General features: G+C 39.0%; 1 protein-coding gene across 2 annotated transcripts; it reads left to right on the top strand.

Moving 5' to 3' along the window:
• The first annotated feature begins 2,233 nt into the window (after positions 1 to 2,233).
• Positions 2,234 to 10,104, top strand: rnaset2l (ribonuclease T2, like). Of its 2 annotated transcripts, XM_053647861.1 has the most exons (10): positions 2,234 to 2,350; positions 2,501 to 2,597; positions 6,085 to 6,142; positions 6,289 to 6,356; positions 6,535 to 6,592; positions 6,679 to 6,746; positions 7,393 to 7,506; positions 7,610 to 7,658; positions 7,744 to 7,818; positions 9,742 to 10,104. In XM_053647861.1, exons 1-10 carry the CDS (start codon positions 2,341 to 2,343, stop codon positions 9,925 to 9,927), a joined length of 783 nt encoding a protein of 260 aa, XP_053503836.1. In that variant the 5' UTR covers positions 2,234 to 2,340; the 3' UTR covers positions 9,928 to 10,104. The 2 variants fall into 2 exon arrangements, with proteins under 2 accessions (XP_053503836.1, XP_053503837.1); XM_053647862.1 differs by lacking the exons at positions 2,234 to 2,350; positions 2,501 to 2,597 and having other exon boundaries at positions 6,077 to 6,142.
• The last annotated feature ends 12 nt before the right edge of the window (positions 10,105 to 10,116 follow it).

The raw sequence follows: 10,116 nt of genomic DNA on the forward strand, positions 1-10,116 counted from the left end.
ACTGTTTACTGTTATTTCTAATATTTCATTCAATACTTTTTATCATTTGAAAGCATCTTCATTTCACAAAATATTTCCATGTTTGTAAGACTTAAAGTAAACAGATGTAAATGAAGTTGGGACAGCACGGTGGTGAAGCAAGTTGTGTTGGTGCCTCACAGCCCCAGGGTCCCTGGTTCATTCCTGAGCTTGTGTTACTGTCTAGGCATGTTCTCCCTCTGTTTGCTACATGAACTACATGATGCGGAAATACTAGTTCATGCATTCGTCACCTCTAGATTAGATTACTGTAATGCCTTACTGTCTGGATGTTCCAGTAGGAATATAAATAAGCTCCAGTTAGTCCAGAATGCAGCTGCTAGAGTCCTAACTAGAACTAGAAGGTACGACCATATCACACCGATATTATCAATACAGCATTGGCTCCCAGTAAAATCTCGCATTAACTATAAAATACTTTTATTAACCTATAAAGCACTAAATGGTCTCGCGCCACAATATCTAAGCGACCTTTTGGTTTTATATAATCCGCCACGCCTACTTAGATCAAAAGATGCAGGCTATTTGACGGTACCTCGAATAGTGAAGGCTACAGCAGGGGGAAGAGCTTTCTCTTATAGAGCCCCACAGTTATGGAACAGTCTTCCTATTAGTGTTCGGGACTCAGACACAGTCTCAGTGTTTAAGTCTAGGCTTAAAACGTATTTGTTTACTCAAGCCTACCCTGACTAGATTCTGTTCTACTACTTCGCAGTCATAATAATCTTTTTTCTCCCTCTCTCCTTTCGCCGAGCCCCACATGAATTTATGGAGATACTAGAGATCCAGATCCTTTCTGCCTCTGGATGGAGCTCAAATCTTCTTTAATTCCAGACTGCTGGGACTATGGCTGCTCCTAAGGCCATACAGACTTCATATAAATCCATAATGAACTTTTTCACACTATCTGTTGTTACCCAGATGAGGATGGGTTCCCTTCTGAGTCGGGTTCCTCTCAAGGTTTCTTCCTCTTAAAACATCTTAGGGAGTTTTTCCTTGCCACCGTCGCCACTCAGTGGCTTGCTCAGTTGGGATAAATTCGCACCTTTAATATCTGTATACCATGTTGATATTTCTGTAAAGCTGCTTTGAGACAATGTCTATTGTAAAAAGCGCTATACAAATAAAATTGAATTGAATTGAATTGAATTGAGTTTGTGTTTCCTCCAGGTTCTCCAGTTCTCTGCCAGTAAGTGCATAAGTCTAGCATAAATTAACAGATGTTAAGTGGTCTGCCGTTTCCCTTTTAGAATGCATGACAGGTGGCCCACCAACCAACATGTTGCAATCATTTCTTTTACCTGGCACGGTTAGCTAAATTCTATGTTTTTTTTTCTCTGACTACACCTGCAAATTAACCTACTGAATGAGATCTAGTCATGACTACAGGCAAAAAGTTAACAGTGAGAATGTCGAAAGAACTGGAAACCACTAAGCATGGAAAACCTTTTGTGAATTCTTGAAAAAGTCGATTTGCAACTAAGTTTTAAAAAAGTTATGATTATTAGATTGTCCAATTACTTTTATAAACTTTTATACACATAAAAAGTGCTGTAATTCCTACACTATACATCTGCTTTGGATGTCCATCCATACATCCATCCATCTTCTACCGCTTACTCCTTTTCAGGGTCACGGGGAACCTGGAGCCTATCCCAGGGAGCATCGGGTACAAGGTGGTGTACACCCTGGACAGGGTGCCAATCCATCGCAGGGCACAATCACATACACACTCACACACCCATTCATACACTACGAACACCACGCATGTCTTTGGACTGGGGGAGGAAACCGACATACCCAGAGGAAACCCCCACAGCACGGGGAGAACATGCAAACTCCGCACACACATGGCCCCAGCGGGACTCAAACCCTGGACCCTGGAGGTGTGAGGCGAACGTGCTAACCACTATTATTATTATTATTATTATTATTATTATTATTATTATTACTACTACTACTACTACTAATTATTCCATTTCAACTGCATTATGCTGTGTCAGACATATTTATATATGTGTATATACATTATACAGTCATAAATATAATGTCGTATAATCTCATCCCGTTTGAAAAAAGTTTGAACACCCCTGATGTATCACATTGTGGAGAATTGTTAGGGGCAAGTGTGCTTTCAGTCTTTAACAAGGCCTTCCAAATGATTGTATCACTTCCCTGTTGATGTTTAAATATGGAAACTGATGTATCTGTGTTTCGAAGCAGTTCTGCTTTCTGAAGATCAGTAGAAAAGGGAACCGAGTGCGATGTCGATCTTTGATCTATGAGAACTGCAGCACTGCCATGGCCTCGTGTAAGTACTTGTCGGTGATTTTCAAACAAAAACATGCAGTAAATACCGCACAGATATCGATGGTGATTTGTGACAGTTGGTTTACTTGTAAGACCTTCTTTCAACATGACAGAGCTTCTGAAAGTGTTAATGTATCCGATATTGCTTCAGATAAAATGTCCATCATCTGGGTTTGTTCTGCCGTTCTACTGATTGGATGGGTTCTTGCACAGGATCAAGCGCAATGGTCCACGAGCGAGATAAGCCAGTAAGTTTCACTTATTTAAATCACTGTGGAGCGTGAAGATAAAGGTTTGTCTGCTTTTAGTTTGTTATAATGGTTTTATATACACTTTTATAGATTCTTTGGGTAGTTAAGTGGTCTTTGGGGGTCCTAAAGGTGCTCTGCTTGGAACCGTATCTAAAAGGTAAACATATATCTGTAGGGTTCATAGAACCATTAAGGATTCCCTCCAGAGGGACAAACCAAAAAACCCTTAACTGATGTGTACAATATGTACACACACTCCAGTGCTGTACGAAACTATTATATTCTGTAGTTGTGTCATGTAATGGAGGATCAGACGGATGCAAGCGCAGTTCAAGCTTTTATTTAAGATACAGGCAGACGAATCCAAATCGATAGGCAAAAACCTAGTCAAAATGCAGGCACAGGGTCAGGCGATCTACAAGCAGGCATAAACAGGGCAGAGATAAGAAACCAAGAAATGAGGACAAGAACAGGATCAAATCACTGGGAAGTAAGGACAAAGATCAAAGGCTCCGTATGGCTCTGGCTGCAAAACACAGAAACGCAATACTTTCGCCCAGAACACAGACACATGGGGGTTTAAATATCAACAAAATCAAAGGTAAAACAGCTGGACACGCAAGGGAGATAACAAATAACAAGACAGGGGCACAGACAAAACATAAACCATAACAAAACACACAAAAGTAAACAAAGTTTGACAACCCGGAGGTTAAAATACTACCTGAATTCAGGGTACACTTAACAGCTTTATTATTTAACTCTTTCTTGCATTAATGATTATCAAACATATCCAGATTTTATTAATCAAAAATGCATGCGAATTCTATTTTAAAAAATCACCTACAGTGCTGTGTAAAAGTATTTGCTGATTTCTGATTTCTTCTGTATATTTCATACTAAATTGTTTTTGTATAAAATGAAATACAACATAGAATTAAAGCTGCAAGCAGCGATGAACGGGCCCTCGCACCCGGGTGCATGTTGGGGCTGCTCTGCCAGGGGAATGCCATTTAAAAAATTTTTTAGCACTTACGTGTTGTTAGGAGTGTATCACGATGTAAAACAGGTAAATTCCTGTTCCCAGCAGTTGGCACTATGAGTATAACTGAATATTGGCATGTAGATGTCTTGACGCCAGGACTCTTATCAAACATGTGAAGTTTTGTGAAGATTAGGCATTGTATGATTGAGTTGTAACAACTTCCTGTCCAGTAGCAGTAATAGCACGTTTTAGCACTTAGTGAAGTGTTGCTAGCATGTTTTAACATGTTTCTAGCATGTTTCTAGCATGTTTAGAATTTGCTGGCATATTGTTTTATATGTTGCTAGGAATACATTAGTGTAAAACATGTCACTTCCTGTTGGCAGCAGGTGGCGCTCTGACTATAACTAAATATTGGCAAGTAGATGTCTTCTGGGCAGGATTTGTATGAAACATGAAGTTTGGTGCAGATTGAATATTGTATGTCTGAGTTAGTGTAAAACTTGTCACTTTCTTTTGGCAGCTGGTGGCACTATGACTATAACTGAACATTGGCATGTAGATACGCTCGTTCGTGTCAAATTTGTGAAGTTTGGTACAGATAAAACATTGTATATTTACATTATAACTACTTCCTGTTTCGTGGCATTAAGTGCGTGCTTTAGCACTTAGCTAAGTGTTGCTAGCATGTTGTAATCTGTTCCTAGTATGTTGGTAGCATATTTACCACTTGCTGGCTTATTTTAATACGTTGGTAGGAAAGAATCACGGTGTAAAACATGGCACACTGTATTGTGTGTTTAATATACAGCACTGTATATATATATATATATATATATATATATATATATATATATATATATATATATATATATATATATATACACACACACACACTCTACTAATATTGGCACCCTTGGTAAATATGAGCAAAGAAGGCTGTGAACATTTTATGTAATTGTTTAACCTTTGGATCTTTTGTTCAATAAATTTACAAAAATACTCTGCTCTCATGTATATCAAACAATTGCAAACAAAACACAGGTTTATCAAAAAAAAAATCTTTGTTAAATATAGGTGTGCAACAATTATTGGCACCCTCATAGTCAGCACTTTGTGCTACCTGCCTTTGACAAGATAACAGGTCTGAGTCTTCTCCTATAATGACTGATGAGGTTGGAGAATACATGGCAAGGGATCTGAGACCGTTCCTCCATACAGAAGCTCTCCAGATCCTTCACATTTCGAGGTCCACGCTGGTGGACTCTCCTCTTCAGTTCATCCCACAGGTTTTCTATGGGTTTCAAGTCAGGGGACTGGGATGGCCATGGCAGGACCTTGACTTTGTTGTCAGTAAACCATTTTTTGTGTTGATTTTGATGTTTTTAATCATTGTCCTGCTGGAAGATCCAACCATGGCCCTTGTGAAGCTTTCTGGCAGAGACAGTCAGGTTTTCATTTAATATCTGTTGACATTTGATTCCATGATGCCATGTATCCTAACAAAATGTCCAGGTCCTCTGACAGAAAAACAGCCCCAAAACATTAAAGAGCCACCACCATATTTAACCATGAGCATGAGGTACTTTTCCATATGGCTACCTCTCTGTGTGCACCAAAACCACATCTGGTGTTTATTACCAAAAAACTCTATTTTGGTTTCATCTGACCATAGAACCCGATCCCACTTGAAGTTCCAGTAGTGTCTGGCAAACTGAAGACGCTCGAGTTTGTTTTTGGATGAGAGTAGAGGCTTTTTTCTTGAAACCCTTCCAAACAACTTGTGGTGATGTAGGTGACGTCAGATTGTAGTTTGGAGACTTTCTGACCCCAAGATGCAACTAACTTCTGCAATTCTCCAGATGTGATCCTTGGAGATTTTTTGGCCACTCGAACCATCCTCTTCACAGTGTGTTGAGCCAGTATAGACACACGTCCAATTCCATTCCATGTTGAGTAATAGCATTTGCAGTTGACTGGAACTTCTTAATTATTGCCCTGATGGTGGAAATGGGCATTTTCAATGCTTTTGCTTTTTTTTTTATAGCCGCTTCCCATTTTGTGAAGCTCAACACCTACCAAGGGTGCCAATATTAGTGGAAGGCATGGTATATGTTAACAAATACAGTAATTATGCCGATGTCTTCATAAAAATTTTTTTTAAAAAACCTAATAATGTTTGTTAGTCTAACTTTTTTTTAACTTGACTAAATATTTTGTGTAGCACATTTTGACAGAAATGCCTATGGGTTGTTATTTGCTTGCTTAACAAGATTAGACAGAAATGGCTTGTTTTTGTGTGTGTGTGTGTGTGTGTGTAACAAGTTTGGACAGACATGTCTTGCATCTGAGGGGGAACACCACTCAGTGGAGCAATAATAGTGATTTACCGCTAATATATTTCTAAAAAAAAAAAAAAAAAAAAAAAAAAAAACATGCATTAACTGGGTTAACTTTATATTTCAAAGACAGTTTTTAACTCTAAATGTCCATGTTCAGCTCTTGTAACTGGACTTGCATGCTCTTCACACTGCAGTGGCCAGGAAGCTTCTGTCTGGTGAGTCAAATAGGTTCAAAACAAATAAGTAGATTTATGTTTATCACAGAGCAGTGACGTTTTCTTTGATGGACATCTTGAAAATAATTGTATGAAGTATGTATTTATCTGTATGTTTCTACTCTGCCCATTCTGCATTTCCACAGAGCATCGACAATAAAAACATTTGCCGGATACCACAGGATATCCAGGAGTGGACCATCCATGGCCTTTGGTAAATATTTACAAAGGAAGAATCACTCAGTTCATTTAAAAAAATAGTTTTAGTTATTATGCATAATCGTTCAGTGCAATAATTACATTTACAATATGGCTGTAACAGAAATTTCACTAGCAAGTAGGAAAATGTACCTCCGAAAATACATCATCCTTTCTTCTTGTGGTTCTTGAAGGCCTCTGAAGGATCATTACTGCTGTGCATGTTGGCCAATATTTCATTCTCATCTTCAGGTAATCAAATACTCTAGACTGGCTTAAAAAAAGACCTGCTCAAAAACACCAGAAAAAAAACCTGTATTACATTTTTGCTTTTACAGGAATTGGAGCCAGAAATCTCCCAGCTTTGGCCTTCATTTATAAAAACAAGGAGCGACTTCGCATTCTGGTAATGACCCCTGATCTAAAACGTGTACAAAATCTCACAGGCTGTCTCTGGATATGATCTTCTCACCTGTGGCATGGCAAATTAATATGCAACACTGTAGTGATGAGTGTTGCCTGTCACTGTACCACCTTTTGTAGGTAGAATGTTTCTGAAATTGCGACAGGAAACATCACTTACTTAGCAGAATAAAAGCTCGCATGGGAAACTTGTGATTTCATTCTAATGGATAAAATTAAACGTATTTAGCAATAGAAAAATGCACATAATTATTGACATGGGAAAGGTATATGTAAGGAGATATTGAATTAACATGGAGGCGTCGTCAGGACAGAGGTCTTTTCAGTTTCTCTGTAACATGACAGGCTGCAGTCTTTTGTCATTAATTTCAAGAGAGAGAGAAAAAATTCATGAGGCTATAACACAAGTGACCACAGGAACTAACTTGTCTTGTGGATGTTATAGAACATTAAATGTAATGGTTAAAATATATAACATGTCATTCATTAATAAATTAAAAAATCGTAGTTGGCACATTTCTGTGTTATAAGAGGAATAACTTAGGGTTGATTATTTTCCACAAACAGCACATCCTGAAATGTTATATTCTTTAAGGACTGTGGTTTTAATCTCTCATGGCTTTTGGCAGGAAAGACGAATGGATTAAACATGGAACATGTGCAGGCTGTGTGGAGAACATGGGTTCTCCGGTTCTCTACTTCAAGACAGTTCTCAAGCTCCGGCTGCTCTTCGACGTTGATAGGTAGGTGTCATGTACCAATATTATCATAGCACACAGTTTTGTTCTGGATACAGTACTGGGAAGATGGACTTACAGTATAACTCTCATTTTGACTTGTAAATAGTGCCTTGGCAAACGCCGGCATTAAACCTTCCTGCAATGTTTCCTATAAGGTAAAGTTACTATTGTTCTCATGACATTTCATATTCAGTGCAATAAAATAACACCGGTTGACTGATGCATTACTTTCGATTGTAGCATGATGACCTGCATGGTGCACTGGAACCACTGCTTGGAGATAACTTTGTGTTACAGTGTGTGACGGATGGGAAGGTGAGTTAATAATTCTGTTAATAATGTTCCTCAGTGGTCGAATGAACTTCCGACCACAATCCGGACCGCAGAATCCGTCACTATTTTCAAAAAACAGCTAAAGACCCACCTCTTCCGTGAACACTTAACTAACCCCTAAAATGCCAACCCCTACATTATTTAAAAACAAACAAAAACAAACTTACTCTGGCTCTTACACCTCGATTCTGCACACTTCGCTCATCTAGAACTCAATTAAAGATCTTGTATAGTAGCACTACTTGTATTGTTCTCCGCTTGATATATCGCTTTGCTTGTATTTCCTCATTTGTCGCGTTGGATAAAAGGGTCTGCTAAATTAATAAATGTAAATGTTATACACCGATCAGTCATAACATTAAAACCACCTGCCTGATATTGTGTCGGTCCCCCTTGTGCCCCTCTGATCCATCCATTACAATTTGGCCCTTGTCAAAGTCGCTCAGATCCTGACTCCTGCCTGGTTTTCCAGCTTCAAACACATCACCTTCAAGAGCTGACTATTCACTTACTGCCTAATGTATCCCACCCCTTAACAGTTGCCATAGTAACGAGATAATCAATGTTATTCACTTCACCCGTCAGTGGTTTTAATGTTATGGCTGTTCGGAGTATACTGTAATATAAGGTGGACAACAAGCAAAAAACGCCTTGACTGTCCTTTATTGACTGGCTGCTTTCCAATTTTTAACCCTTTTAGTGAATGGATTAAGAGGAAAAACGTTTACGTCCAGTCCGTGTTTTTGTGCGGTCCTGATGGTGCTCTGAAGTTGGGCCTTTTCAAGTCATTCGTTAAGATCGTGATTGTTGGAGGAACATGAACGGCTGCAGCAAACTCATGAGTACATACTATGCAAATAATGCGATTTGAAAAGCATTGTTCGAGGATGTACATTGATTATTACAGCAATATGAGCCATGTTTGACATTTCCATCTACTTTAAAACCAGAACATTTCAGAAAACCTTTTGTACTTCTATAGTAATATTAACAAGACAGCTCTAAGGCTGTGAGGAGAGAACAGCATTACACATGAATACCAATAGGATCATTTTGGTTATGAAATCTTTTTACAGCATGCTCTATAAAAGTTCAAGCTAATGTAAACAGAGCATTTTTCATCGTGCATGCTGCCGTTTTACATTTGACACGACGGAATTCTGACTTAACCCGGGTGCACACTGCAATTTTTAACACTCTTTTGCGACTGGTGCTTGTCAGAGAGTATGAACACGATCCCCGCTGTAAGCGTCACACTGTAGGATCTCAGTCGTCATTAATGTCGGACTGTACGACAGGCACGACGTGAAACACGAACGCACGCAAGACGACTCGTACGGAGTAGGAGAAGCCACACTGCAGGACTGTACCTCAAATCTTCTGACACTGGCAGAATTTAATTCAGAGACTACAGATTTTGGGCTAGGATTATAGGAATCTTTTAGGATTCTCAAAATTTGTCCCAGACGACCAAATCATGGCCAAAATCGTACAGTGTGAACCCCGGTTTAGGTGACTGGTGTGGGAAATTGCACATTGTACTAGGAACTCAAGAACATAAAATACCAGACTAGGAAATGTAATGCAGCATATGGGTTGCCTTCTGACTTTTATATCTTCCAATACTTTTCTTTCCATTATACCAAACTTAATACTTATGAGATAATCAGCTGGTTATTACTGTCGGTTTTGTTTATTCAATGTGCAGGCATCTCAATTTAGCAGACAGCTTTTTATCAGAAAACATGCCTCCTGTTTGTCTTTCAGTAAATGGTTCACCTGTATAATTGTAGTCCCTCTCATAGCACAGAGACTGCTATAGAGCGTAGAATTCAATGCTTTATTAAAGAATAATTATTCTCTCTTGAGGTCGTATAAACAAGAAGCTCTCTTCTTTGAATTTAGGAAAGAGAGGCATGGGTGCAGTTAAAGATCCAGGTCTCTAAGAACGTGACTCTTGGATGCCGGGTGACAGAGGAACTCGAGAGCAACAAGGTCACGAACACTACTTACGGACACCCCTGCCCTACAAACACCACCATTTTCTACTTCCCTATAAACCATGAGCATCCAAAACAACCATGCACCTGATCACAGCATTAATCAGTGCTGTCTCAGGTACCCACTAAGAGGATTTCATGCTACATGCTACCCTGAGTAATCTGCTTACATGCTAGTCAGTATGAAGAGACTTAACAGTTGTTAAGCCACAATTTAAGACTGTAAGGGTAAAAATGGAGCATGTTCATATAGCCATGGTACGTGAATCATGTTAAAAGA

This window comes from Ictalurus furcatus, chromosome 17 (assembly GCF_023375685.1).
Source record: "Ictalurus furcatus strain D&B chromosome 17, Billie_1.0, whole genome shotgun sequence".
Lineage (NCBI taxonomy): Eukaryota > Metazoa > Chordata > Actinopteri > Siluriformes > Ictaluridae > Ictalurus > Ictalurus furcatus.